The sequence below is a fragment of the Scardinius erythrophthalmus genome, assembly GCF_964197995.2.
Source record: "Scardinius erythrophthalmus genome assembly, chromosome: 21".
Classification (NCBI taxonomy): Eukaryota; Metazoa; Chordata; class Actinopteri; order Cypriniformes; family Leuciscidae; genus Scardinius; species Scardinius erythrophthalmus.
The window spans coordinates 6,893,584-6,914,649 of NC_138241.1; the positions used below are offsets into that span (position 1 = coordinate 6,893,584).

General features: G+C 40.5%; 1 protein-coding gene across 1 annotated transcript in view; it reads left to right on the forward strand.

Moving 5' to 3' along the window:
• The window catches only part of spred2b (sprouty related EVH1 domain containing 2b), a 40,371-nt gene extending 19,650 nt beyond the window's left edge, over window positions 1-20,721 (forward strand). The window contains exons 2-6 of the mRNA XM_081351809.1: window positions 1,857-2,034; window positions 2,266-2,434; window positions 5,004-5,068; window positions 16,897-17,037; window positions 17,763-20,721. Of these exons, the coding sequence (XP_081207935.1) occupies window positions 1,857-2,034; window positions 2,266-2,434; window positions 5,004-5,068; window positions 16,897-17,037; window positions 17,763-18,419 (1,210 nt within the window). The 3' untranslated portion in view covers window positions 18,420-20,721. The remainder of the gene's footprint in view (window positions 1-1,856; window positions 2,035-2,265; window positions 2,435-5,003; window positions 5,069-16,896; window positions 17,038-17,762) is intronic.
• The last annotated feature ends 345 nt before the right edge of the window (window positions 20,722-21,066 follow it).

A 21,066-nucleotide genomic window follows, 5' to 3' on the forward strand; every position in this document is an offset into this window, starting at 1 on the left:
CATTTGCTCTCAATCTCACTACTATCTGGTGGGAAACAACTGAGATATTAACAGTGTCTTTTCTTTCCTCCTGGTTATTTGTGAGTCAGAGGTTTGAGGTCTTCATGTAGATTGTGAGCGTTCACACGTACACGAGGCCGTTTCCTTCCTCTGGCTCAGTCTATTGATTTAGTTGCTCTCTGGTCTTGAGACGTGCCCTCACCTCCTCACCCGTCCGCTCTCCTTCTCTGGTTAATTATTGAACACGCCAGCTCAGGTTACCATATAAGGCTGACTGCAGGCTTTCACAGCATTACAGGGGAAGAACGGTTGGGTTGGTTTGAAAGGATACCTGGCTCGGGCTCCGGACCACTGTGAGTGCAGGTGCCTTTTTGGATGACTTTTGAAATTTGGTTTTAATATTGCCGCCTTGTCCTCTGGCTGTGTGTAACACTGTGAATATTGTGGATTTCATACTGACAGGCCTTGGTTTGGCCTAAGGTGTTGATGCTTGATTTCCCCATTGCTATGTCTGACATCATTGTGTAAAGCCGCAGATGAATGGAGAAAACACAGCTGGATTTAGAGTGTTACTGGGGTAGGATATGGCTAAAATAAAATTACATTTATTGAAATAAAATTAGTTTTATATATCACGATATATCGGCCACCATATCACTATCAGCCTATATATGATCATTCTTAATGTTATCGTTATCGGCCTGATAAGAAAATTTGGCCGATATATTGAAGCCGATAAATAATGGATTATTTCCTTCAGCTGAGACGCTTCAGATGTTCACTGTTCATCGTGATGGTTTTGAATTGCTTGAAATATGATTTTTGATGACTTCAAAAAAGGAAAATACAGTAAAGTGCAATGTGCAGATTATATAACTCTGTTATATAGGCTACATAAAATTATTATGAAAACATTATAAATGTGTGCTTGGGACGTGGCTTTTAATATTGAGACTTTGTTTTTTATAATCAGGCTGTCAAAATGTATATAAAAATTTGGATTTAGATTTATCGGCCAAAATATCGGTTATTGGCTTTCAAATATAAATAATTATCGGTATTGGACAAAATGTTCATATCAGTGCATTCCCAGTTTAAATGATAAAATCAATAAATCAATTTATTTATTGAATTTACACTACCATTCAAAAAGTTGGTCTCCATAAGATTTTTTTAAAGAAATTTAATAGTTTTATTCAGCAAGAAAGCATTAAATTGTTTAAAAGTGTAAAAGAGTGAAAACTGTGTAGAATGTTACAAAGGATTTCAGTTTTGAATAATTGATTTTGAACTTTTTATTCATCAAAGAATCCTGAGAAATAAATATCAGTTTCCACAAAATTATGTAATAAGTAATGTTATTTTACTGTTACTTACGTTACCATTTATGCTACTGAAATTTAAATCAAAACCAATATTATAAGAGACAAACATATGGTATTAAAATCATCACCAATGTTACATCTGTCTACATATCCTAATAATTTGTTAACAAAAACGCATTCATTACTTCAATGAGCTCATTGTGTCTGCCTTAAATGAATACATTGTATAAATTAATACATTATTAGTTAATTGTGTGATTTGTATATGTACATTTCTGAAATTGCATAACTTGGACACCGTCACCTCTGATAACAAATCACTCTAAATTGTAATGTATACACATGCATTTTCTGTAAAGCTGCTTTGAAACAATATGTATTGTGAAAAGCACTATACAAATAAATGTGAATTGAATCGTGATTTTCACAGTGCAATTTTTTTATATGACATAAATTCAATTTGTTGCAAATATTAGCTAATCCCTAATTTGAATGATGTCCCATTCATGTGTCCTTTTTTCTCTTTCTCAGTGACAGTTACATTGTGCGCGTGAAAGCGGTGGTCATGACCCGAGATGACTCGAGTGGGGGATGGCTGGCACAGGAGGGGGGGGGCCTCAGCAGGGTGGGCGTCTGTAAGGTGATGCCCGCTGAGCTGACCGGACACAGCGACTTCCTCATCCATGGCGAGCGCCTCAAAGACAAGCAGGTGTGGCACCAATATTCATAGTCTTCCTCCCCGGGGGCTTCTGGGAAATCAAGCTGATTTACAACCTGGGGAGTTTTGCATGCTGGGTTCTTTTCCAAGACAAATCTGGTTACAAATCCATTTGTTATGTGATTTGCAAGACTTTTCTCAGACAATGACCTCTAGCAGTGCCGCAGCAGCAGAAGGCTGTGGGCTCAGTCTCAGATATGTCTCGCTTGTTTTGGCTGGCAGGTGATTTTGGAATGTTTCGTGAGGAAGGATCTGATCTACACGAAGGCCACGCCCACATTTCACCACTGGAAGGTCGAAAACAAAAAATGCGGCTTGACGTTCCAGAGCCCCGCCGATGCCCGTGCCTTCGACAGAGGTGTGCGGAAAGCCTTGGAGGACATAACGGAGGGTGAGAACATTGAAAGTAGAAAAACACTTGCATGTTTCCAGGCTTAAAAATGAAAAACAAAAGTTGCATGCATATTGGAAATAAAATGCTATGCACTCACGAATGAGGAAGACTCTAGGCATATTAGAGGGGTCTCCCCTCATGGTGGCAGCCATGTTGAGATCACATGATCTGCTGACTACTCACTTTATCTTAGTTTCACCATTATTATTAGACGCTTTTGGTTGGGGTGTTAATCTTGGGTGACAAATACATCAATGAATAGGGTATATCCGCAATTGCATCAATTAAAAAATAGTGTGTGAGTGATGCTGCATCCACACCAGTAGGTGTCAGTAGGAAGTCTAAGACCACTGTTGTATTAGCTAGAAAAAAACAAAACAAAAAAGCATTGCTTATTCAAACCAACAAAACATGAATATTTATTAAAGTCCCCCTTTAGTCAATAATTGCATCCCTTAAAACTCATCTTTGATTAACGGAATGACATTTAAATGTTTTTCCTTAAAAAAAAAAAATGCAAAATTCATGCCTTAAAATAGCCCCACCTCCACTCACTCACACCAGCTCAGAGATCCACTTGTTGACGATCACACGTTGATCTGATTGGTTACAAGGTAGTTTGTGACGTCAGAAACACCAGCAATTTCAAACCATGTTTTTGAGACTGTCTTTTTTTCACTGCAGTTTTAAGGAGAAAATACTCAGCAATGGTGTCGACTTATGGCCTCATTATACTTCTGCGTCGGACCTACGCCGGAGCCTATACGCCGTAGGCAACGTGTTGGTTTTAATTTATACTTCTGTGTCGTTGTCCGCGTTGACGCGCACCTAGGGAGCATGTGAAACCCCGAGGGAGGGGTTCTGGCAGACCAATCACCGCGCTTGTGTCCGCGTAGAATTGACGCGTTGTTACATTTTTGGAGAGGTGCACGTCAGGGTACGCCGTAGGGTACGCGCGCTACACACAGCCTATGACGTAGCTACGGCGGCAGTTCGACGCAGAAGTATAAAACAGGCTTTATGAATTGACACATGGTTTGTCTTAAAGGTAGGGTAGGTAGGATTTTTGTAAAAAAAACTTTTTTTCAAATTTGTTTAAACTGTCTTTATATACCAATACATAATTAAAATGTAAGTGCTCTGAAAAAGAGAGTATAAAAATCGAGTGACTGTAGACCTTTTAATCTGCAATAAACACAGCTCATTATTTCCATTCGGGACTGTCACTCACTCTCGCAACCATGGCTACCACCCCTGTTGCTACAAGATCTGCCCATATGCGCGCACACCCGTTTGATTTGAGGAGTGCAAGACAAGAGAGGCGCGGAACCTACGAAGAGTAAAATTATGGCAGAGAAAGAGCATTCAAAATTCAAAGCACCTGCATATTCAGTCAGCGAAGGCAAACAAGGCAAAAACTACTTCCTCGTACCCTGGTTGCCCACACTCTTGAACGACCTCCTCTGCTTCGCCCTCGACCCCGGACCTGTCCTCGAACCGACGAAGCGGTACTTGTCACCGGAGTGTAACGTTAGTCCTCATCAGAGTCAACAATGTTTTCATCATGGAAACTCTTACATGCAAAACACTGTATATGTTATGAATCTTACACGAAATTCACCTTCATCACAGTTTAACTGATGGTAATGGAAAAACGTGTACCAATGCAACCTGTTTTTAGCTTTGCCTTATAAATATAGCTCGTTACCGAATCAAACAAAATATATTTAAACTTTACCAGTATCGATATGCTAGCTTGATAGTGAGTACTAAAAGCCATCTTATTTGTTTATATTCATAGTGATAAAGTTAGGTATTTTATTACATGTGATTCTGACATGATGTCACTGCATGCACTGCGCTCCTTCCTCTCCACTCGTCTCAGGTAAATAAATGCGTCTTCCAGCTGAGCCTGAGCGTTTGGCGTCGCGCGTTCATGTGCTTTCGGGGCGTGGCTTTGGAAGGAGCTCAGAAGGGAGGGGGTGGAGTGAATGGAAATAATGAGCTGTGTTTACAACAGTCGTGAGAGGTCTACAGACACTCGATTTTTATACTCTCTTTTTCAGAGTACTTACATTTTAATTATGTATTGGTATATAAAGACAGTTTAAACAAATTTGGAATGTTTTTTTTTTTTAGAAAAATCCTACCTACCCTGCCTTTAAATCATATCGAAAACACCACATCGACATATAAACAACATTAAAAGCTTGATTTTCACCACAGGGGGACTTTAAAAGAAACAGAGAAGTTTAAACCGCTTTTACTATTTCAGAAGCATATTGTGTTTTTGTTTAGAACAACAGAAACAAATACTAAAGCATATTTTTAAATGTGCTCCAATACTTTAAATTAACTACAACCATCTGTGTTAAAGAAAAATAGGTTAAACACGTCAGTGATGCGCTCTAGGACTTCTGGCTGGAGTTGTGTTTCATCCATCAATCAATCTTTCACTGTCGTCTCGTCAGTTTCTTTCTCTCTCCAACCTCAAACACCACCATTAACCGACAGGATATGTGAAGGTCTGTCGGCTCATGTCTCCTGTTTGTGTGTTTTATTTTAGGTTCCACAACTTCCTCTTCAACACTTCAAAATGAGGCTGAACTTGGAGATGATGATGTGTTCACAGTAAGAGCTTTTGTTGTATAATGATTATTTAAAAGGTCATGAAACCCTAACACATTTTTTGTGATGTTAACAGATCTGTTGCACACCAATGAAAACCACAATAGCACTCATTATGTTTATTATTAAGGGAAAGGTGGTTATTTTTTCATTTATTGGAGCCATTTCGTTCTTCCGGTTTGAAAAGCAAAGTGGAACCAGCCTCATTGAAAGTGGAGTGGTGATTGGCTGCAAGTGCGCGTCTATGTCTTGAGTTTCTGAGCTTTTTGCCGCATTATTCATGAGAATTAACTCTTTTAATCCAATCACAGCGTTGTATTATGCATGAGATCTCATTACAGCGGAGAATTCAAATGTCACAGGAGACCGTTTGAGCGCTGCGCATACACTCATAGGGTATGTTCCCACAGTACAGTAACACACAAGTGTGGAGCTGGAGTTTGACTACCAACACGTGAAACATATGAGTGTGCATGAGAGCGGTTTCTTTAGCAACACTCGCAACGTGGATCACGATTCATATCCAGACCAGAGCAAGCATGTATCGGACATAATTCATATACTCCAAACATGAACCAGCACCGCGTATGCAGTATGCACACATTTTTCATCCCGTCTTCTTCAAATCAAATATATATGTGCAAATAAGAACACTGATACAGCGGTACGTCTGATCATGAAGGCGATGACACTAGGAATTATTCTGATACACAGAAGACATTGATGTAGACTAAAACTTAAAAGAAGAATGTGCAAAAAAGCAACTATGCCTTTATTATTTCTGTTAAACTGATGTGTGTCATTGGTTCCAAGATTGTGCCCGTATTCGTAATGAAAATATTATTAGACCTGTTAAATGTTCTTCCTTATTTTTCATATCAATAGCTCTGCAGTTATAATGCTGATTTGTTGATATTTCAAAAAAACAAAAATTATCAATTTGATTTGATTTGTTGATGATAGTAGAAGTCTCTAATGGTAAGGTTTTTGTGAGTTTGTTGTAATAGGGTTTTCATGACACTTATTACTGTATTATTATTTTATAATATTCCTATTATCATAATGTGTCAAGACATTTTTAATAAATGTTTAATAAATTACATTTTTTAATAAATGTTGGATGATTCCCATTATTCTAGTTAGATTCTCATTTCAGTAATAGTTTCTTTTTTAAATACTACTAAATGAAGAGAGTATACTACATAGAATAAAGAGAGTAACAAATATGAATGTTAGTGGTAAATACTTCAATAATATACTCAATTTAAATCATACATCATTTAAATGTATTTAAATACAATATAAAACAATTTAAATATGATATAATAACAAATATTTTTTTCTGCATTACAGTAATGAGATTGAGATTTATTGAGATAAGGTTTTGGGGCAAAAGTGTTAAATGTGAAAAATGATTTTCAGGCTTCCTTCTCTTTCAGCTGAGTAACATTTTGTATTTCTTTCTTTTGATTTTGGAGTGAAATATTACAAAGCCCCTTATAAGACATTCAGAAGAAAAAAATCTATTTATTAATATGTGGCAAAAAATATATATTTATTCAAATTTTTTTCATTTATTTAGTTAAATTGTGGACAGATTGTTTTGATCTGTTCCCTTGCTTTAATTGTTACATTTACGATTGAACAGAATTGAGCGAGTGACTATTACAGCTAAAACGAGGGAACAAATGAATGTGTGGAATGATCTCTTAGCTCATGGTGTTTTCTTCACCTCATGTCATGTGTGATCCAGACATGTTCTTGACATACTTCCCGATTCCTCACCCAAACACATCAGCGTGTTGTTTCACGTCATTGTCCACTAAGGACATGTACGTTTTTAAAAAGAAATATTCAGTAGCTTCCTCTTCCCTTCAGCTTTGAGTGTGTGTGTGTGTGTGTGTGTGTGTGTGTGTCTGTGTGTGTGTGTGTGTGTGTGTGTGTGTGTGTGTCTGTGTGTGTGTGTGTGTGTGTGTGTGTGTGTGTGTGTGTGTGTGTGTGTGTGTGTGTGTGTGTGTGTGTGTGTGTGTGTGTGTGTGTGTGTGTGTGTGTGTGTGTGTGTGTGTTTTGTGTCCCAGAAAAGGCCTTGTGATATTTTTTCCCACTGTGGAAGAGACGGGCCTTTGTTTTGTGAGATGGTGGACGTGATAGCGGCGCAGGCCGGTTTCCTGTGGCGATTTCTGTTCCGACGCTTGCCTTTTGCCCACTTACTGTCACAGTCACAGGAGACCAGGAGCAGCAGGCGGGGTCAGGAGAAGACTTCCTGCTCTCCCCAGTAAAACTATCATTAGCAGCTGCTTCCTAGCTAACTGCCATCCTGATTTACTGTCGCCCTGGGTGGAGGGGGGCACGCACAGGGGAAGCCTCATGGCTCCTCTTTCACTCGCTGTCTGTCTCGCTTTCAGGCCAAAAGGGTAGACTGCTAAGCCAAGGACCCCGAGCTTGAAAGGAAACTTAATCCAACGCTTCTTTCCGTCCTGGAATTTATGCTCTTCTTGTGCGCGTCGGAAAACAGAACCAGATTTACTGCCGTGCGCCAGTTCCTTTTTAAAAACCTACCTGTTTTGCAGGACACACACATTCTGCGGCTGTCGGAAGCGAGTGGACACACACTTCCACGTGAGGTCGTTGGTGCAGTTGTTGGGTTGGGGGGCTGGTGTTGATGACCTTTCCATATATTGCCGTGCGAGGCAAGTGGCCGCAGACAGCAGAAATGCGGGTCTGGATTTACAGCTCGGGGCGATTATGTCGAGGGGAGTTGTTCCTCTGCTGGGATGCACATTCCTCCTGATGGTTCCTCGTGAGCTAACCTATACTTAACCTCAGCTCGTTTTAGCTCATTCAGATCAGGGAATGGACTCGCGTCTCTGAATGCTGGGCATTTAGCAGGGTGTGTCTTCCGTGTGCTCTGAGACGCATGGTTTTGAGATGCTTGTGCTCACAGCACCTCAGTCTAGAACTGAACAGAAATGACATTTTCACCTAATGCATATTTGCTCTGAAATGGAGTCAGTTCAACCAAACTGCCAATGTAACAAAGCAGATTCAAAACGTTTGAAGAAGTAAATTGTAGAAAAAATCTTTTTTTTTTAAATATGTTTTTTTCAATACATGAACTAAAGAAAGAATATGTAATTATTTTTTATTTATTTATGCACATATTTAACAATACATACAAATATTATACACAGTATTACATATACATATATAATACTGCAGAAAAATGATTGCAATATTGATTCATTTTATTTCACCAGAAAAACAACAGTATATTTTGAATATTGGATATATTAAGCAGGATTAGATGGAAAACTTTTCGGAAGTTGCAACCTTTTTTTATTTACTCTATCATGGTGAATGGCTCCAAATAAAATATTTTTAAACTTTTAAAACAGTTGGGGTTGGCATCATGCTAGTAACCTTCCAAAACATGGTAGCAACACTTTGTTACATGCTAACAATGCGTCATGCTAAAATGTAAATGACCTTTTAAACACTGTTGAAATAAAATACTATTTGAATGGGGGAAAAAATGACTTGCCTTTCCAGGTCACCACATACATTGAACTGATTGGCAGAGCAGAGATCACAAAGTGCTCCAAAGGTCATGCATCACCCTGGCCTACATCATGACAAAAGCAATGGTCAATGATGCTCAAAATTGTCATAATGTCTATGAGTCATCAGTTATGAAGGGAAATTTGTATTTTTGATTGACAGCTGCGCAACTACCACTTTGACACTTCAAAATATTCACAAAGAGATTGTAAAACTAATCCATATGAAACTAATCCATACATTCAATCTGTTCGTCATATAAAGCGATTGTGTCTCTTCAGAAAATTTTGACTAAACCGCTCAATTTACATGGATTAGTTTTACGATAGGGTCAACGGAGGGGCAGAAAGCTCTCAGATTTCATCAAAAAGATCTTAATTTGTGTTGTGAAGATGAACAAAAGTCTTACAGGATTTAAACGACATGAGGGTGAGTAATTAATGACAGAATTTAAATTTTTGGGTGAACTATCCATAAGTTTAATACGATTGCATTCATATAATAATCGAACCGTACCAGAGTTCACATGAACCATACCCCAGACAAGCATCAGTTCGTGAATGCACACCCGAGTTAGAAGAACAGCGTTCACATCATCCAAACAAACTAAACTAATGTCAATCGAACATGGATGCGTGCCAAAAGTGCACTTAGTAAACTTCATAGAAACTATATAGACGTATTTAACAAAGCTAATAAAAATGTTAAGAAACAACAGGAAATTGTTAAACTTAAAATGAAACCAGACAATATTAATTAAAAATATTAACAAAAACTAGAATAGTTATCAATGATACTAAAGTAACACTGTTATTATGACTGACTTTGTAGAGCGCAAAGGAGATATTTTTTTATAACAATGTTCTTTGTCAAGACGTGAGTTCAGTGAATAAGTTGTGCTCATATGATCAAGATGTAGTATAATAACAATATTATATATTATAACTAATAGTGTAGTGTATTAGTTATATTATAACTAACAGTGTAGTCACATGCACTATTTTAGTTGAACAATCCAATTATTTCTAATTTGAGCTTTTCTTTGTTTTAGGTGTGTATCTGACTTTCATATTGCATGAATACACTCTTAACTTTATACTTAAAGTATGGTAGAGTTTCTGACAATTTGGGCTGTGTAGTGTGTGTGTGTGTGTGTGTTGGGGAGGAAATATATAAATGACAAAAAACAACTTCCTGTGCAGCAGTCAGGCAGGATAAGGCTTTGCTGTATAGAGCGCTCACAGCCAGGGCCCTGGAGGATGCTCAGAGGAAGTGGGATGTGGAAGACTAACATTTCTGGGAAGAGGGGGAAAAAAATGAGGTGGAAAGAATCAATGCTTCTTTATGCAAGAGGTAGAGAACCTTTATTCTGTTATCCTCTCCGGTCCTTAGCAGGATTGGGCATCTGCATGTGGAGTATTTGTACGTAAAGGCTCTCAGCACTAATCATAGCAGTGGAAAAGGTGCCGGTGCCCTTCCAAGACTCAAGGTGGCTGATTACAGGCAATTTGACTTGGAACTCGATTAGTTCCAGCACATTTTTCACTCCCTGGATTGTCTTAATGAGAAATTATAGCTGAAAACCTTGTTGTCAGTGGTTTGGAGTTCTATACAGAATATAAAACACTTTCCAGATAGCATCAATCATGCACGTTGAGCACACGCTGACCGCACACACGTTTAGTGATGGCGGGCATTTGGTGCGATCAAATCTGATTGCTTGTGATTGACCTGAGCAGCGGGAAAGCTTTTGATGCACAGCAAATCCAACTATGCTCAGATCTACAATGTTAGCTGCTAACCTGTAAAGCATGCAGCTCCTCAAAACATGTTCCTCTGGCCAGGTCAACTGCTGTTAGAAGAGTCTGACACTAAAGCCCAAGTCCTCTTCAGTTTCGATGCAAATGGTTAGCATGCATATGGTCAAATCGATAGCCTTTCAAAGTATACTCCATGTGATAGCATGCTCAAGCGCTTGATACATGGCCTCGAGTCATCCTTGTCCAGCATTGCGATATTTCTCTCCAGAAGTTATGACCGAATAAAATGTCTTTGTACTCGTTTCCATCACACAAGCGTTCATCAGCTCAGGCATCTTTTGTTGTTGTGTTGTCCAGTAGTTTATTGTTTATTTTGTTTTCTCATCTGTTTCCATTTTGACGGCCCGAACCAGCGTTACCACCTTCTGGACAAACGCATTGGTGCGAAAAAAAAATCAAGGCACATGGATAGAAAAGTCTGGTTAGAAAAGTGCACATGCTTAGAGAAGTCTGGCTGCACGCAATCAGGCTGCATGTACTTTGATGATAAAATGTATGTCGGCCCCACTCTAGCATTTGCGTAAGGAGACCGATGTATATGTTGGACTTAAAATTCAAGCAAGAACCGAATAAATCCCTTTGACGTACCCGAGCCATCTAGAGACCAAAACATGTAGAGACCAGAATAACAGACAATCCTGTTCCTGGAAATCTACCTTCCTGCTAAGTTCAGCTCCTACCCTGATCAAAAAAACAGCTAATTAAGATCTTCAGGAGCACTTGATAATTACAGACAGGTTTGTTGGATCTGAACTCTGGAAGTAGGCAGATGGAACAGGAACAGGATTGGGCCCCACTGTCTTAGACACTTGGGAGTAGGCTCGCAACAACCCAGAAAACCCTAGTACCCAGATAGCAACATGCTAAAAACACTCAGAAAACAGTAGCAACCATCTTGCAACACCCAGGTAACCTGCCACAAAATTCTAGCATCATTAGAGCAAATTTTACAAGAATTTGTTTTTGTTTGTTTTTTGTCAATACTGTCTCAATGCAAATTCCACCTTTGTTGTTGCTTATGTAGTAGTTGGTCCTTCCCATATGTTTTTAAAGGCTTACATTATTGTTTCTGACCCCTGTACTCAGTTGTGGTCCATGTATGGGCCTGGTTTTGACCTCTGTTTCTATTTTCTTGTGCCCTTTATGCTGGTTCTCTCTCAGTAGGTCCTATGGGGCCACATTAAGCTATGTCCGGTTATAGCCAGTTTATTGCTCAGACAGTTTGGATTGGTCTGGTGTGGTTTCGTGCCACAGGGTGGCCAGCCTCAGACTTAATAAAGGAGGGCCCATTTGTGAAATTACCCAAAAGACTTCAGTTCCCCTTCAGTTTTGCTCCCCCCTCATTATCTTTCCGCCCTCCCCCACTGCGCCACTGATTGCGCGTCATTAATGGGCCGGCATCGGCTCTGCTGCTGGGAAGGTATGCCTTTGAATCAGAGTTGGGCCACATGTGCCTTTGAACTCTCTTGTTATCTGCGCTACGCCACACACTTTAGAGCTTTTCGATAAGACGGTTGATTTTGTGGTGGGGGTTAGAGATTTAGTTTAGTGCGCCATTTTTTTTGTTCTGTTTTGTTCTTTGTTTCTGTTCAAAAATCTAGTGAGCTTCCTAAGTAGGCAACATATTAGATGTATTTTTATCATGAAAACTGTTCAAAAAAATGAGGTTGCATGATTATGTTGCCTACTAAGGCAAAATTGTAATGCTGCTTTTCACAGGCAAAAGGTTAAGTCAAGGGAAAGTCCAAGACAGACAAAGCAAACAAAATGTCTTGCGTAATATTTCTTTGTATTTTATGCTTATAAGAGTGTTGTAATATTATCTTAGAAAGCATGCTGACATTAAACTATTGGAATAAATGAACTAAAGCCTACAATATACTTCATGTGAAATCGAAGAACAAACTGCAAAGCAAGAAAAGTTTGTCTAAAAAGATTGTTTTAGCGGGTAAACGCTTTGATGCTCCACCTTCTTTGGCGCTCCATATTCATCTAAACGCCGCTCTCGGCATCCGGATGTTCGCTAACAGTATACTGTAGCTCAGGTATTTTGAACTTCTTTTTGCACGTTCTAGAGCATTCTAAATCAGTCACTTCTTAAGTCAAAAGTATTTGTTGAACGTACTACTTAAGTTTTTGTGGCCACACGGACTCAAGTGCAAAACAACAGTGCATGTGCAACTGATTGAGAGCTTAAAACAAGGTACACTACGTAGTCTGCTCTCAGGGTCAATAGTGTGTTTTTTGAAAGATTGCACTTAATTGTGAGCGAGACAGAGTAGAACATGGAAAATTTAGCGTAGTCGGATCTTTAGGATGCTGCCTTAAGCCCCGTTCACACCGCCAGCGATTTTGTCGCTGCATGTCGCTAGTGGCCATTCGTAGTGCTGTCGCTCTTATGTTATTGGTAGACTGCACGTCTGGCCATATCTATAGAATGTACAATCACAAGTCAAATATAAAACTAAGATATCATTCTAATTAGACTAGGAATTAGGCTTAAAAAACTAAAAGTAATATAATGCTGTTGGAGAGTGTTGTTATATTAACCACAGTAGTGCTCGGTGCATTAAATCATTAACAAGATTAACGATCGGTCAATCAACAAATTAAACTCGCTCATACTGTCAACAGTTACTAAAACGTCATTCGAATTTGACAAATAATACATTTTCTTGTTCCTAATAATCAACATAATGCAGGGGAAACTGTAAATTGAACTGCAGCAGTGCTAAACTTGCATCATACAATTACAACACACGATCAATGTATGAATCAAACATTTTTTGACTGTCGACAGTTTGTTTTCCATGCATCGCTTTATTATATCCATGTACATAAATGTGGTTACACTACAGTCAAATCATATAAAACAGTGAATCAAATCACTCCTGAACGAGACTGTGACTGACAGTCCCTCCTATTGGTTGTTGCTCGCGAAATTGGCTTCTCATTTGCATAAAGTTGCAATTTCTGAACTTTTGTCTCGCGTCTTTAGGCACGCCCACATTCTGTCGCCGGAAGTCGCCAGCGCTCCATTGAAATGACTGGGATCATGTCGCTGCGTGTCGCTGGCGGTGTGAACGGGGCTTTAGAAGACAGTAGACAGCGAGGCAGCACAATAGTTTTATATCTCTGTCGCCCTGATACTGCTTGAGTGCTTTGGAGCGGTGTGTTTTAGAACGGCAGTGTAAACATGAAGGTCTGTGTTTTTAATTATCTCCAGCAGTCCGGCCCCAGCTATCCTCCTAAACGTATTTTTAAATCATGTCGGCTCAGGCTCTCTTGGCAGTGATTTGAGGGACGCCTGTATTATTTTTGGCCAGCAGTTCTGAGGTCTTTGTATGAACACGAAGGGGAAACCAAGGCCCGGCCAGGCTGGACTAAGACAGAGAGAGAGAGAGAGTTTTGACCAGGGTGCAAGGGCACGGCCAGCCACCGGAGACTCCTTGTTCCTCTCGCCCAGCTGGAGTTTAGTCTCAAACATAGAAAAACTCTGCATTATCTGATCCCAGTGACCCCTACAGACCCCATGAATGGCTTGATGAACACAGTTTTCTTTCCTGCGTTGTTATATTTCCTAAAACTTGAGAGAGTACATTCCTTTTTTTGATGACCTGTAGAGTTTAGTTACGTTACAGCCCTGAAATGATGCTATTGCTAGAGATAACTTGTTTTTTATTGTTTATTATTTTTTCAACAAAAAACTAAACATAGACCATTTAAAAAGACATTCAAATAAAAGCACACTGATGGACTTACCATCTGTCCAGGATGTTTCCCTGCCTACAACCCTCCAGCATCTCTGCACCTCCTCATAGCGGTTTGGAAAATGGATGAATGCAAAATAAAATAAAACCTCTCTCACTTTCAACTGCTTCTGTTAGGGGTTGCATACTTGTTTGCTTATTTGCTTATCATTCTCATAATTATTTGCCATATTTTTTATAAAAAAAATATATATATATATATCTTTTGCTTTCAGCTACTCCCGTTATGGGTCGCCATAGTGGATATTCCTCATTTTATTTGGCATATTTATTTATTATTATTATTATTATTATTATTATTATTATTATTATTATTATTATTTTATAATTATAATTGTTTAACTGATCTCATTTTGAGAATTTGCAGGCTATGTATAATTTCCAATGAAGTAGGTTTTACTTTCTTATTTCTGTCTGCATACATCCACGATATATAGTTCTTCTAACCACATACACACACAAACACACACCAAGCTTTAAAAAGATATGTGTGTGCTCGCACTCCACCTGGCAGGTGGTTGTTGAAGGCATCCGGTTCAGCCAAAGGAAGGATCACGTCCAGACTCTCAGCCACTAATCACTTCCCATCCGCCCTGTCGTTCTGTCTGTCTGCCTGCCTGTCTGTCTGCCTGCCTGTCTGTCTGTCTGTCTGTCTGCCTGTCTGTCTGCCTGTCTGTCGTTCTGTCTGCCTGTCGTTCTGCCTGTCTGTCTGCCTGCCTGTCTGTCTGCCTGCCTGTCTGTCTGCCTGCCTGTCTGTCTGCCTGCCTGTCTGTCTGCCTGTCGTTCTGCCTGTCTGTCTGCCTGTCTGTCTGTCTGCCTGTCGTTCTGCCTGTCTGTCTGTCTGTCTGTCTGCCTGTCTGCCTGTCGTTCTGCCTGTCTGTCTGTCTGCCTGTCTGTCTGTCTGTCTGCCTGTCTGTCTGCCTGTCTGTCGTTCTGTCTGCCTGTCGTTCTGCCTGTCTGTCTGCCTGCCTGTCTGTCTGTCTGCCTGTCGTTCTGCCTGCCTGTCTGTCTGCCTGTCTGTCTGCCTGCCTGTCTGTCTGTCTGCCTGTCGTTCTGCCTGTCTGTCTGTCTGCCTGTCTGTCTGCCTGTCGTTCTGTCTGTCAGTCTGTCTGTCTGCCTGTCGTTCTGTCTGTCAGTCTGTCTGTCTGTCTGCCTGTCGTTCTGTCTGTCTGCCTGTCGTTCTGTCTGTCAGTCTGTCTGCCTGTCGTTCTGTCTGTCTGTCTGTGTGTGTGTCTGTCTGTCTGTCTGTCTGTCGTTCTGTCTGTCTGCCTGTCTGTCTGCCTGTCGTTCTGTCAGTCTGTCTGTCTGTCTGCCTGTCGTTCTGTCTGTCAGTCTGTCTGTCTGTCTGTCTGCCTGTCGTTCTGTCTGTCAGTCTGTCTGTCTGTCTGTCTGCCTGCCTGTCTGTCTGTCTGCCTGCCTGTCGTTCTGTCTGTCTGTCTGCCTACCTGTCTGTCTGTCTGTCGTTCTGCCTACCTGTCTGCCAGCCTGCCTGTCTGCCTGTCGTTCTGTCTGTCAGTCTGTCTGTCTGTCTGTCTGTCGTTCTGCCTACCTGTCTGTCTGTCTGTCTGTCTGTCGTTCTGCCTACCTGTCTGCCAGCCTGCCTGTCTGTCTGTCTGCCTGTCGTTCTGTCTGTCAGTCTGTCTGTCTGTCTGTCTGTCTGTCGTTCTGCCTACCTGTCTGCCTGTCCGCCTGTCTGCCTGTCCGTCCATCTGCCCATCTGTCCGTCTGTCTGTCTGCCTGCCTGTCCATCTGTCTGTCTGTCTGTCTGTCTGCCTGTCTGTCTATTCAGCCCACCTCCGCAGGCAGCTGTCTGTCTGCACCATTCTAATGTTTTGTGTTTAACGACCTGGCTGGAAACTTTTCACTGGAGCTCATCCAGACAGAGAGATCCAGTCCTGCATTTCTGTTCATACGTTCGAAGTAGACGTGTGGCCGTTTCCATTGACCTCTACTGACAGGCTGTTTCAGAGTTTCAGTTCACTCCAACAACAGAGCAAATCTACACTCCTTTTCCTTCTGCTCGACCACTCATTTTGCAAAGCTAGATGTTCATAGCTTCCTTTTCATTTGGTAAAACTTTATCATTCATTACATGTAAAAAATGTTGTACATTAGATACAGTGGTGCATTTCAGAATTACCTTTTTTTTACCGCAGCAAAAAGAGAATAGCTTGATTTTGGTACATAGAACAAGCACTGAGGTGTTCTGTAGGCCAGAGCTGATGGTTTTGTGTGTGATGGCCTATATCCCAGCATGCTGGAATAATTTTGAGTTCCTCTAATAACAGGGAGACTTCAGAGGTTTTTACAGATCCTGCGGCCTGAGGCCTGATTTTTTGGTTTAATTGCACACTGAAGTTGAGCCACGTCACGTCGGATTGACTGCACTGACGTGTGCATGTGTTTATGTGCAGTATATGACCGTATGTGTGGTGTATTAATGTTTAGCTGTGAATCAATGCCACTTGCCCATGATGTCATGGAAAACTGCGTTTACTCTGCAAAACACCTGTCTATGATCAGGATTGTTTTCTTGTCTTTTTGACAAGACTGACCGCAGTTTCCTGGACAGTACGTGTACTGTGTTCAGCTCTTGTTTCTCAGGAGATGATGGTTTTTCATTTTCAAATGTCTTTAGGTCATTTGAGACTGAACTTGTCTTTTTTTTTTTTTTGTTCTTCAGACTGCCACCGACAGCTCCTCAAACTCATCTCAGAAGAAGGAGCACGCTACACAACTAGTGGCCACCTCCACCTTCTACGAGCCTCACCCGCATCGCTGCATTCTGCAGTACCGACCGCCTGAGCGCTACAGCCTGGATCAGGTGCGTCACGCGGAGTCATAGCTACAAACTGGATCGATTTATATTGTTACAAAAGATTTCTATTTCAAATAAATGCTGTTCTTTTGAACTTTCTTAGCCACCAAAGAATCCTGAATAAAAATATAAGGGTTTCCACAAAAATATTAAGCATCACAACTGTTTTCAACATTGATAATAATAATCAGAAATGTTTCTTGAGCAGCAAATCGTTACATTAGAAAGATTTCTGAAGGATCACGTGACTGAAGACTGGAGTAATGATGCTGAAAATTCAGCTTTGATCACTGGAATACATTACATTTTACAATACATTCAAAAAAAAAAAGTTATTTTTTAAATTGAAATCGAATGTCACAGTTTTTTACTGTATATTTAATCAAATAAATGCAGCCTTGGTGAGCATAAGAGACTTCCTTCAAACACACAAAGAATCTTGCTGAGCCCAAAGTTTCGAACGATAGTGTGTATGTATATATTATTGTAATTATTAAATGTGTGATCTTTTTTCCATTCAAAATTCAACAATTCTGCTAAGTCAAAAAGATGACTTGCATCAATATCTCACTTCATATTTATTGAATAAAACATAACAATGAAACATCATGTGAAGTCAGGGTTACCATACTTGGCTTTCACGTCACTAAATGAAAGAGATGCAATTTAAATGTATGATCGTACGGGCAGAGTCATCTCTTTTATGCGTTTGTATTCCTCTTGCCTTTTAGAAGTTCTCCAGGAACCCCTTCCTCTTTGAGGATGAGGAGATCGTCCGAATCAACCCCCGGGAGCGCTGGCTGATCACAGGCTACGAGGACTACCGATACGCCTCCGTGCCGGACAAGTTCATCCAGCCCGAGGACTCGGACTCGTACGTTCAGATCGCTAAGAGCGAACCCTTAAAGCACGACTACAACTACCCCTACGTGCCCAGCTCCGACTTCAGCCAGTGCGACCTCAAGAGCCACTGCGACGGCGAAGTGGTGGCCACCCAGCCTCGGGTGTTCAAGCTCAAGGGCAAGCGAAGGAAAGAGGACGGAGAGCGATCGCGCTGCGTCTACTGCCGGGACATGTTCAACCACGAGGAGAACCGCCGCGGACAGTGCCACGACGCGCCCGACCCCATTCGGACCTGCATCCACCGGGTGAGCTTCATGTGGTGCGCCGACAGCATGCTCTACCACTGCATGTCCGACCCGGAGGGCGACTACTCGGACCCGTGCTCGTGCGACACCAGCGAGGAACGTTTCTGCCTTCGCTGGACGGCCCTGCTGGGTCTGTCGATGCTGGCGCCCTGTTTGTGCTGCTACCCGCCGCTGCACATGTGCCACCGCTGCGGCGTGGCCTGCGGTTGCTGCGGAGGAAAGCACAAGGCCGTCGGATGAACCCCCTGCCCGTCCCGAACAATCCCTAAACACACGCCCCTCGGAACGCTAGCACTGAGGAGGGCAGGAGCGGACAAAACCGACACGGCCCGGTTGGAGCTTTTACCGCTTTTACTTCACGGTCTCTCCTGGTTCCAGAAAACGATTGGTGCATTTAACTGGCTTGAAAAACATTCTCTTCTCTTTTGGTTTGATTTTATAAATATGAATATATATATATGTATATGTTCTTTTCTTTCCCTTTTGTTGTGGATGTTTCTCTCAGTTCCTTGTGAAAGAAATGGCTCTTTTGTCAGGTGGCTCCTGGAGCCTTCAATTTCATGCATTACTTATGCAGGTACTTTATATTTTTTACACTGATTTGACTTTTCAAGAACTTGAATAGCTTGTTTCTGTTTTTGCGTTCGTGGCCAGCAAAGGGAGGAATTAGCTGTTTACTCTTCCTGAACAGGTCCTTACATAAACTGGCATTTGTATCCCAAGCCCTTTAACCCATTCAGAACAATAACTATGAGATTAGCTCGAGACACTAAACCTGTAGTTGGAAGCGTCCATTTGTAGTGCGTCTGTGGTGGGAGAGCGTGTGTCGATGCCTGCGTGCGTGTTGTAAAGGAATGATAACATTGTATCACAGCATAGTATTGTTGTTATTATATTTAAGCCAAATTTACATAAGCTGCATCCAGAGTATATGTAAATACTGTATACTCATGTATATGTTTCAAATCGAATTATTGTAATCACCTTCGACAGCCACAGCTGTGCTTCAGATAACGGACATTTTCCTTATAGAGTTGACTTATTTTGGATGCGAGGGTGGCTTTTGAGTTGATGCATATTTGATATCCAAAGATTATTTTTGTCATATTTATTTTTTCGCGGTCAATTGAATCACCAGCCAAAGGGAGAAACAAATAAATAGAGAGAAATTATCGGTCCGTGGGCAAAAAAGCACAGCCATGATGGGAAAGAGGAGTTTCTAGCGAGCCCACGCCACTTAAACGGCAAAAAAAATCATTCTTTTAATAAAAATGTTTGTCTTGAAAAACAATCTAAATATCCTCACAACAAATTACTTGATTTACATGAGAAGCAAAATTGTGAAAAATAAGGCTTTTTTGGAGAATAAATCTGAATTTGATCGATTTACTATAATTTTCTATTGATTTTAAAAATAAACCTCACAGTTTTTTTAGATTTATGCTTAAAACAAGAAAGAAAAACTTTGCCAATGGGATAGGAAAAATAATGGAAAACAAGTCAATACGAAATAAGCCCAAAGTATACCTCGGCCGTTCCTGTTGCACGTACAACACGCATGTTTCAGTGACTTGAGCGCTTGAAAACAAAGTCCACTAGATCTTTCCGCGCTCGTGGCCAAAGGAGTAAACTCTGAAAGGCAGAAGATGGAGCAAAACGCGGAAAATGAAGTATACCCGGGCCTTTATGCAATTTTGCTTCTCATGTCATTTTTTGTTTTAGGACTGTTTTGATATTTTACTGGAATACAAGATAAAATATCAATTAATAAAATGATTTTTGTTGCCTATTTGATTTGAGATATTCTAAAGAGCACCGCTATATTTTTTTCCCATACTGAAAGATGGTTCATAATTTGTCTCTGTGGTCTCTAGATAAAAAGAAGGAATTGTTGTCTCAAAGATGTTTCCAGCTGCAGTTCTTTTCTCTAAGAAAAACAAAAAGAAACAGAAAAATAAGCTTGATTTTTAGGGTGCTTTATAGAGGGACATTTGCCAAACCGTTCTCCAGTTTCTTCATGACAATAACTTAACGCCTTAATTTTGTCTCAAAGAACTTTTGAGAGGACTTGAATCAATTCAGTTCCTCAAAGAAGAGAAAATAGTGAATAGATATTTTTCTATTGTATTAACAAAACAAAAAAAATTAAATGACACCCCAATAGATAGGCCTTTCTGTTGAATAAAAAATGTGCTCCAGTTATTGCGGGAGTCAGATGGCATGGTACAATCCGTGAGGCGGCTCGTATGTGTCGAGTCCGTCTCGTCACCTCACCCACCCCTGTGAAGGACTATGTGGTTAACCAGTCACCTTCCCGTTTATGCTTTGTCTGAATAAATCATTGACTGACAGAGCATTGCTCTCATAGATATTCAAACTGTGTGTGAGCAGTCAAAGAATGTACAGTATATGTGCGTCAAGTGCTTCATGTTATATAAACGTTTAGCCTCAAAACCATGTTCTCAATGGTGGCGTGTTCTCAAATGACAATGTGCTCTTAAAAATAAAGGTTCTTTAATGGTTCGTTGCAGAACCTCTTCTCAACAAGAACCAATTTCTTTTTCGTTATAAAGGTTCAAAGAAGTTTTTGATGTCACATCATTTGCTCAAAGATTGGTTCGGAATAGCATACTACATGACTATTGCTGCAGTACTTTTTATTTATTTCATTTTTAACTTTTTTCTTTTGTATGCTGTGAATACATTTCCCAGAATTTGTTGTATACATCTGCACAGACTACTACATCCCACAATGCAATGTGGTTGATATGAATGAAATTGGAATAAGACCTGTTCATAACAAGAACAATAACTATAATATAAAATCTGTATTAGTGTCCACACACCAACTTACTTCAAGTTTAGGTGTATTCTGATTGGCTGGAAT